This window comes from Rhagoletis pomonella, unplaced genomic scaffold, assembly GCF_013731165.1.
Source record: "Rhagoletis pomonella isolate Grant_MI unplaced genomic scaffold, Rhpom_1.0 Rhpom_scaffold_00017, whole genome shotgun sequence".
Lineage (NCBI taxonomy): Eukaryota > Metazoa > Arthropoda > Insecta > Diptera > Tephritidae > Rhagoletis > Rhagoletis pomonella.
In genome coordinates this window covers 3,427,022-3,436,473 of record NW_023458571.1, presented here as the reverse complement: position 1 = coordinate 3,436,473, position 9,452 = coordinate 3,427,022, and the positions used below count along the sequence as shown (strand labels likewise).

At 33.5% G+C, this 9,452-nt stretch overlaps 1 protein-coding gene across 2 annotated transcripts in view; it reads left to right on the top strand.

The window, feature by feature from the left end:
- Nucleotides 1–2,053: 2,053 nt before the first annotated feature.
- Nucleotides 2,054–9,452, top strand: part of LOC118749520 (CUGBP Elav-like family member 2) — a gene marked incomplete at its 5' end in the record, with an annotated part of 209,154 nt that continues 201,755 nt past the window's right edge. For both annotated transcript variants that reach the window (XM_036484325.1, XM_036484324.1), the window contains 1 exon segment: nt 2,054–2,371. In XM_036484325.1, coding sequence (XP_036340218.1) covers nt 2,054–2,371 — 318 coding nt within the window.

Below are 9,452 nucleotides of genomic sequence, written 5' to 3'. Positions count from 1 at the left end.
TTTTTTGTGGGGAATTTCAGTTTACGTGGGGAATCGGTGGATGAACCGGCTTTTTGTGAGGAATTAGTTGTGACTAATTTTTTCTTTTTTGCTTCATTAATTTCATAATGAGTTAAAAAAGTTGCATAAGAAATACAGCTGCAACTAAAAGTAGTGATTTTGCAACTCTGCCAATTATGCAAATAACTTTTTGATTTTTTAGAATTTTTTTTGTCGCATTTGCTTTCCTATAGTGAACAAACCAGTTTATTTTTATATGGAAGAAAACCGCAACCAACACCAAACAAAATTCTAAAAGGAAAATTTTAAGCCACTTGAAACTTGCACTTTATTATACTAGAAGTGAGTAGGCTACAATACTGCATACCCAAAATCTTTCTAGGGAATCGACTTAAAAAAGCTCGAAATTTTTACGAAAGTTTGCTGAATTTTTTTAATATTGCGTAAATTTTTAAATTTGGATTTATACGGTTTTTATTGGAAAATTAACTATATTTTTATAAAAAAATAACTCAAATTTTATATAAAAAAAAATAATAATTGTGAAAACTTGTCAAAATTTGGTGCGACTAAAATTTTTTCGACTACTGTATGTATGTAAGTATTACATTGACATTTGTATTCTTTACTTGTTAACTAACTTTACAAAAGTTTGGTTTGATTTATGAGTACATAGATAAATTACATTAATAAATAAAATAAATAGAAATACCAGCAATATATCAAAATACAAATTTTTTTTAATAAGGATGGGTGGGGAATTTTACGAAATCTCGGGCGAAATCGGGGAATTTCAAAGTCAAAATCAGGGAATTCTCAAAAATGAGTTGGCTGCCCTGATATGTACACATAACCCTTGCTTTGCGGTGTATTTCGCACGAATTAACAGCAGAGAGCGCTCTCATTTGTGATTTGCAGGTAAGCAGCGCTGTTATGTGGGCATGTATGTTAGATTCTATAGGATTTTTAAAGTCCTGCATTTCCATTTTCGAGAAGTATTCCAATTTTTTTTGCCTAGGACAATGAGAAGCCCATCCAGAACCTATAACCAAAATTAAAAAAAAATCGGTACAGCCTATCTCGAGCTTTGCGAACAGAAAAAAACGGCTTTCAAAATATATATTAGTATTGATTTGGCTTGAAAATATGTACGGTGGTCCCTTTTTTGAATTTACATGATCTACACAATATATGTAACCTGTAACCTGATTTAGGTTAATTAACCAGCGAAAATTATGTGTGCGAATAAAAACTGTCGAGTCATGCGAAAGTTCGAACTAATTGAAAATTGCTAATTTGGGGATATATGATTTTTTATTTTCTGTGGACTTGCAGATTCTGGATTCCTACAAGATTTTAACCCTCTAGCGACCTTGAAAATGCCATTTTATTCGGACTTTCTAAAAAAAGGGCCAAAAAGACCCTTTCATTTAAAATGGCCATAGCAAAGAAATTTGACCAAAGAATGCAAAACGATTTTGAGGTTTTACTATACGGGTCTAGGTCTTTCATCCTGCGTTGGAATTATTGCGCCCCCAAAAATGCTGTTGCACAGTGTAATTTAAATCCAACAACTCAAATGAAACGAAGTTATTGAATCAGAATGGCAAATGGGAATATAAACCAAAACAGTCTCACCTGCATTTGGTTTAAATTAATTTAAAATGAGTTGACTAAAAATTGCTTTTTGTATCATGTGTTGCTCTTTGAAACTATTTGTGTTTTCTTAATTTGTATGTATGATTTTAACGCATATCTATGGAATGCATGTTTATATGCATGTTTTGGTTTTTTGAATATTTTTGAATTTTAATTAAACTGCAAATAGCCTAAAATAATTTTGTAATTGTAAATAATCCAATTGGGTGTGTATTTTCTTCTATATTTATTTTTATATTCGTTGAACATTTGTTGGTGTGTCTCTATGATTGACTCTGTGATCATGTACAAAAACCCAAATCAAAATCATAAAACCACAATCAAAATTTAAACCACATCGAAAATACGTCCTACAATCTTTGAAAAACAAAAAAAAAATAAACGGTAATATCAGGACTAAATTTCCCACCGGATCACAGCGTTCCAACCGCATCTCTATCGGCCGCTACCGCTGACAATGGACTACTCTCAACTAGATCTATTTCGATGCAGAATCTGATAACTCTAGCAACGCTAGGCGCTCACAATTATCCATCAACACAATCACTTCAGCCTCACAGTCATGTAGTCGCTCAAACCCAACAACAGCAGCAGCAAGATAACAACGGCATGACGTATACGCCGCAGGCGATGCAATCACACATGACCCATCTACTGCAAATGCCGCTCGCCATGACTACGCAGCTAACTGGAGTCACCCCTCCCACACTGGGTAAGTAATCAACATTTTCTGAATATAAATTACGTCCGTATAAAATCTTACTTATACACACATATACGTACATTAGAGTTATCCTTATCATATATACGAATGTCGACCGCTGTGGTGTAGTGGTAAGCAGTGCGCACTTCCACTCCGCAGCACCTGGGTTCAAACTCTGGTCAAAGCAATATCGCAAAAATAAAGAAAAAAGGTTTTTTCTTAATAGCGGTCGTCCCTCGCCAGGCAATGGCAAACCTCCGAGTGTATTTCTGCCATGAAAAACAGCTTCTCATAAAAATACAATCGCCGTTCGGAGTCGGCGTAAAACTGTAGGTCCCTCCGCTTTGTGTGACAACATCAAGGCGCACGCCACAAATCGGAGGAGAAGCTCGGCCAAACACTAACATATGTGTAAGCGCCAATCTATTATTATTATTATATACGAATACAAATTGAGTCAGTATAGAATCTTACTTATACATACAATTAAAGTACTTTGTAAACAGAAAAGTGGTTTGGAAATTTGTCACATAAACTCTCAAAGTCTGAAGAACAAAATTGATGAGTTCAGATATATTTTTGAATTCTATTCTGTAGACATAATATGCATATCTGAAACTGGGTTTAAACCACGCTACATAGATAATCATTTTAACATGAATGGTTACAAATTGTTTCGCTGTGATCGGCCCAGTCATGGAGTCATGTATAAAGAATGGCATTAAGAGCATAACCATTAGCAATTCAAGGACCGACGATAAAATTTAGTACCTTTTTATTGAAGTTGTGCAAGGCGTCGATAAATTATGTATTGATTGGGAGCATTTACATATCTAATCGCAATGTAAACATTAGTTCATTTACTGAGCTTATTCACACAATCATTTTGTCGTATTCAAATGTAATTCTGACTGGTGAGTTTAACTGTAACGTTGTATGCGACGACTCTTTTCCTAGTGAACTGCGAACATTGAGTCTTAACCTTATGAATTTCACCCTTCCTACACATTATACTGCAACAAGCATATTTATATCTTTTCTTTGTTAGTGATGTTTCAAAAACGTTAATGTTAGACCAATTCGTGGCTGTATTCCTCGTTTATGACTTTCAGCCTATAACCTCTACCCTCACCTCACCTATAGAGATTTAAAAACAGCTTGGTACGAAGATAAACACAATAAAACAATGCTTATAAGGGATGGAAACGTTTGAGCCTTGCCTTGTTGTATGGAAATTTTTGTTCGATCAGAAATGAGGTCGCGAAAAAGATTAGAAATGCAAAAAGGCTATATTATGAAAAGAAATTCTCCCAAATCTTGGGAAGTAAAGGTAATTGGAATGAAATAAAGAAGATAAATCTATTCAGCAAACATGTACGTGCCATAAACATTGATGATATCAAAAAGCTCAATGCTGATTTTGCTTCAAACTTATACGCCTGTGATAACGAAATATATTATGATTACCAAATCCGTGATAATGCATGTAACAGCTCGTTTAAGTTTGTATGTGCAAGTCAGTTAGATGTTTCGGAATCGGATTTGTCAATAAAGTCCAATACCGTCGGTCTAGATAAACTTCATCCTACATTTATAAAATCTTTGCTCCATTTTATGCTTCAATTTTTCATAACATGTCTTTAATATGATACTCACAACTTCCGCATATCCACCCAGCTGGAAAAACGCAAAAATTATCCCAATACCAAAGAGTCATAATGAATATATACCCATCGCTGTCCTACCTTTTTTATCTAAGGTTTTTGAACACATTCTTTATAAACAAATGGACGAATTTTTAACAACTAAAAATTTATTTCATATAAAATGTCTGGATTTAGAAAAAATTGTGGATGCATTGCCGCTTTAACCGATGTGGTTAAAGCGATATACGCGCTGACCTTGATTTATGAAATTTTGAAGTTTTGATTCTCTTAGATAATTCTAAATCTTTTGACACCGTAAATCAAAGAATATTATGTAGAAAACTTCCCAGTAATTTCAATTTCTCGTACCACTCTGTAAAATTATTAAGCTCTTACCTAACTGGTCGCTGTCAAGCTATATTCCCAAACAACGGCCTGTCAGACTTTTTGCCCTTAAACCGTGGCGTTCTAAAAGGCTCCATTCTGGGCCCATTGTTATTTTTATTGTACATAAATGAGTTAACAACTGAGATATGTAAGTGGAATATACATACATATGTACCGTGATGACGTCCAAATTTATGCAAACAGTGATATTACGATGTCAATACCTGTATTTCGCTGTTGAATGTAAATTTAAATAAAATAAACTCGTGAGCTGTTGAAAACTGTTTGTTTCCTAACCCGCCCAAGTCTAAATGTTTACTTTTAGGGAGAAGGATTATTGAATACACTATGTTGCCCAAATTATATATTAATGAATTATTATTAAATGGCGAATGCTGATGACATCGATATTATCGGTAAAAACAAGGGCTACGTCTGTTCTGCCTTCTCTGGATTGGATAGAGAAGCAAAGCGAACGTGGTGGTGGTGAACGGGGACAAAACGAAGTATCTCCTGTCATCACACAAACAGTCAGAGCTTACGCGTCTTGGCACATACGTAACTATTGACAGTTACAAGTTTGAAAAAGTAGACGACTTCGGTATTTAGGAACCAGCATTAACACCAATAGTAATGTCAGCCTTGAAATCCAACGGAGAATCACTCTTGCCAACAAGTGCTACTTTGGACTGAGTAGGTAATTGAGAAGTAAAGTCCTCTCTCGTCGTACAAAGATCACGCTCTATAAGTCACTCATCATGCCTGTGCTGGCGTATGGCGTGGAGGCATGGAAAATGAAAACTTCTGATGAAGCGACTCTTGGAGTTTTCGAGAAAATGATCTTGCGAAAGATTTACGGACCTTTACGCGTTGGCGATGGCGAATACCGCAGACGATTTAACGATGAGCTGTATGAGCTTTACAACGATATAGACATAGTGCGGCGAATTGAAATTCAGCGGCTCCGCTGGCTTGTCCATGTCGTTCGAATTCGTCGTTTATAATTTTTAAATTTTCCATTCACTCAAAGCAGTTATGAATTCACACACCAACATATTCATAGCAAGATTGCAAACACCAATGCCAAATCAAAAAAAGGTTTAACATTGAATGAGTATTGAAAAGGCTGCAATCTTTTATGTGTGTGCATTCTTTAATTCAGTACCAATCATTAGTTCAAAGACACCCTGGTAAACAACTTTTTGATAAAAAGGCAGATTTTTGAAAATTGCTCAATAGTAAAAATTCGAAGCGGTGTTACCCAATTTAAGTTTTTTGGTAGAGGGGATTTTATATCATAAATTTGGGATTATATATAAAATGTATTAACATTTACCGTTTAAAAATAGTTAATATCTTGTATTAAAAATGTTTAAATTTTACATTAAATTCGATTAACACTTCGCAAAAACTTTACATTGAGGTTATTAAAATTTTAGTGAACTTATTTTAAAAATATTTAGTGTCTTTATGCCATCTGATTATTTCACAATGTAACAGGACTATTACAGTTTTATATATCGGGTGCGATTGTTTCTGATGTAATGAACACTAAAATTACAAATTTTGATGTGTAATTTACTGCATATTTAGGGGATTCACAATTCGTGTTAGACGTCGTAATGTCTTAAAGGCTTAAATTTGTTCAATATAAAGTAACGGTTAAAGCTATTTGAAAGATTCGTTGGGTATAATAAGAGCCAATAATATATTTCCTACTAGTTTAAAAACATTTTGGTTATGTTAAAAAATGCCTAAAGAAGTATTAGGTGTTATTTTACATTTAAAAATTTTAAGACTTTAACACATTACGGCACTTAACACCTCTTCTGAATCCTCCATATGTGCTTGACCATTAAACTATATCGTTGTTTATTTGGGCGAAATTAAAATATAGTTCACTGTTCAATATTGGAGTTGGTGTGAAGTATGCAAATGAGAACAACAATTATCAACTTATTGAGCATTAGCCTCATTTATTTAAAAAACAAAAGACATTTTTCTTGGTAAAATTTCGATTCTAAGCATACAATGTTTTTAAACAAACGAAAAATTAATAATAAAATTTGAAGAATTTTAGATACTGCGTATGGTAGCATGAAATTTTACAATATGCTTAATTGTCAAGTGGTTTTTTGTATCATGGAAACACATAGCAACTTATTTCACACTTACAGTGGGATAAATTTAAAACTTCTAATATAAATTAGTTAAATTTAGTTAAGATTTTTTGATCAATTTTAAGTTTTCGTTTGGAATAATTTTCACGAACTAATCTATTAAGAGACCTTTTTAGAAAATTGTCGTACATCCGATATCTATTAAAATTTTGACATCCTCACTTTTTGGAAAAAGAAGTTCAAGATACAAGTTTATATGCAAAAAATAAATTAAACAATAAAAGTCCCCTAATATTTATGGAACATATAATAGATTTTTTTTTCATTACCCAGACTTTATGAATAGCCTACTCTATAAGTAATAGTAGAAATTCCGAATTAGTTAGTTCAGTCAAGACGTCATTCAAAAGTTTTGAAGAAAATCACTTTTCTCTTTTGTGAAAATTTGGGACTATCTTATGCGAGTATTGTCGACAAAATGTTAGTCTATGAATGATTAAAAATTAACGAATAAATGGTTAGTCGCGATTAATGATTAAATTTAATTAAGCGATCGCTGTGGTGTAGTGGTTAGAAGTGCGCACTACCATTCCGCAGGGTGAGCGTCCGAGCCCAGTTCCGGCCAACATAAAAAAGAAAATGTTTTTTGTAATAGTGGTCGGCCCCCGGCAGGAGTCGGCGTAAAACTGTAGGTCCCTCCCCTTTGTGCGACAACATCAAGGCGGATGACAGTATGACTGCAAATAATCCGGAATAATTACGTTCCAAGACATATTATTGCTAAATTACGAAACAAAAAATATTTAATTGGCTCTACTGAAATATATGAAATTTTTAGTTGTGTCGTTATAGCAGAGGACCATCGATATGTAAGCACCTTTCTATTATGATTATTAATCATCAATACAATTTCAAATTACATAAACCCAGTCACAGCCCTTTTTTCTACACTTCCAGAAATCACATAATACATAAAATAAATAAAAGCTGTTTTGATTAATATTACTTAAACTGGAAACTGTTAAAAATAAGTGCGCTTGTGTACAGAGAACCTATTTAGTTCCTAAAATGTCTGTATGCAACACATAACAATAAAACTGCACATCAAATTGCTAAGAATGATAAAGGAAATCGATTCAGACATGCCTGTTTAACTGGCCGTGCGTGCACAAAACAAGCACATGTTATTTAAGGGGCTATTCAAGTATTATGTAACCACCAGTTGGTTTGCTTATTTTTAATGACAACGGGCAACATTTCTTCAAATAAGTAAAACATTAATTGCACACGCACAAATTTTGCCTGCAATTTCGATCACAATTGAGCACTGCACTTCACTCTCGTTTCTAATTTTTGATAGCGTTTTTTAAGCTATTTAGTGGTTAAACACTTCTTGGAGGCGCTTGGTATTGTAAACAAAATATGCGCAACTACATTTACATTACATTTTTTGTAAAGAACCGTTTGCTTGCCCGTTTGCTTTAAATTTGTAAAAATACAATTCTTTTTTTATTTTGTTTACATCTGTCAATTGTTACAAATGAAGAAAAGTCCAAGAGTTGCCAAGTATAAATATATTTACATCTATTTATAAAATTATAATCTACAATAATATTTTTTGAGTGCAAATACATTTGTAAAACTGTTTATCACAAAATGTTATTAATTGTTTGCAAGAATACTATAGTTTTCATGCATTTTGAGAACAAATAATCTAATATGTGTACATACATATCGTCGTTTAAAGTACAAAACCGCGTATCGTCATTCTGCAAAACCTCGTAACTGACATTAACTGCCAAAAATTGGATTTGCTCACAAAAGCTCTTGGCTCAATTCTTATCCATTCGTCCTGAAATATACTAGCCAGAAATACGTTTGCTTTATAACAAAGAGAACCATTTTGAAATATGGGTGATTTTACTCTCTAGAAAATAATTTATGCAACCTCACATACAAGGTTTTACATTTTGTTGATCCGCGGTTTTGTACTTTAAACGACGATATGTGTGTACTTCCACTCCATAGGGCCATGGTCATGGGCGTAGTCAGGGAGGGGCAGGGGGGCCCCCTAACTTCCAAATTTTTGCCTAAATATTGAAATATATTACCACGAAATGCTTGCTTGATAATTTCGGCAGCCCTAACTTTCAAGGTTTTTCCTATATATATACTGTATAACAAATTATACTCCCAACGCTAACAAAATAATTAGTAAATTGATTTAAAAAGTAGATATGTGGATCATCTGGTTATGTATCAAGTTATTCTCTCTAACTTCAAAGCACTTCCATTTAAAAAGGGAAAAAACCTGGCTGCAGTCGACAATGAGCAAAAATGGATTGAACGGAAACTATAAATAAATTTATAGTTCAATTGTTTATTACTTGGTCTTTATGTTTGTGTCTTTCCTAAGCGTACAATCTGAGATTATGGATAAAAATATAGACCGGTTGGGTGAACAGCCAAGACGTTTACTTCTTAAGTGTGACAAAACAAAATCAAGTAATATATTAAGCATAAATGAATATACCAGCATAAAAAATCTGCATACTCAAAATGTTCAATACGTCCTCATATTTATACATACCTGTGTATAATTTAAGATAAGATATTTCGCTGCAAAGCAATAATTATAAATTGTTAGTTTACCTTACAAAATTGCGGAAGAATATTACAGAGTATACGGAAAAAAGTTTATTTTTCACATTTTTTATTTTGAATAACGTCTGGTCCGGCTATTTGGTTTACTATACAGTTATGTAGAGCTATGAATTTAAAAAATACATCAGGGTTTAGTTGAGATATTCCCTTTTGACCACTATGTTTTGTACATTTCCCAAAGCAAAGCTTTTGACTGCCATTCAACTTGGAGTGGCCGGCGTGCGCTGGGTTTGGGTCCCGCCACGTTAGAACCCTGCCCAATGAAAAAAAAAA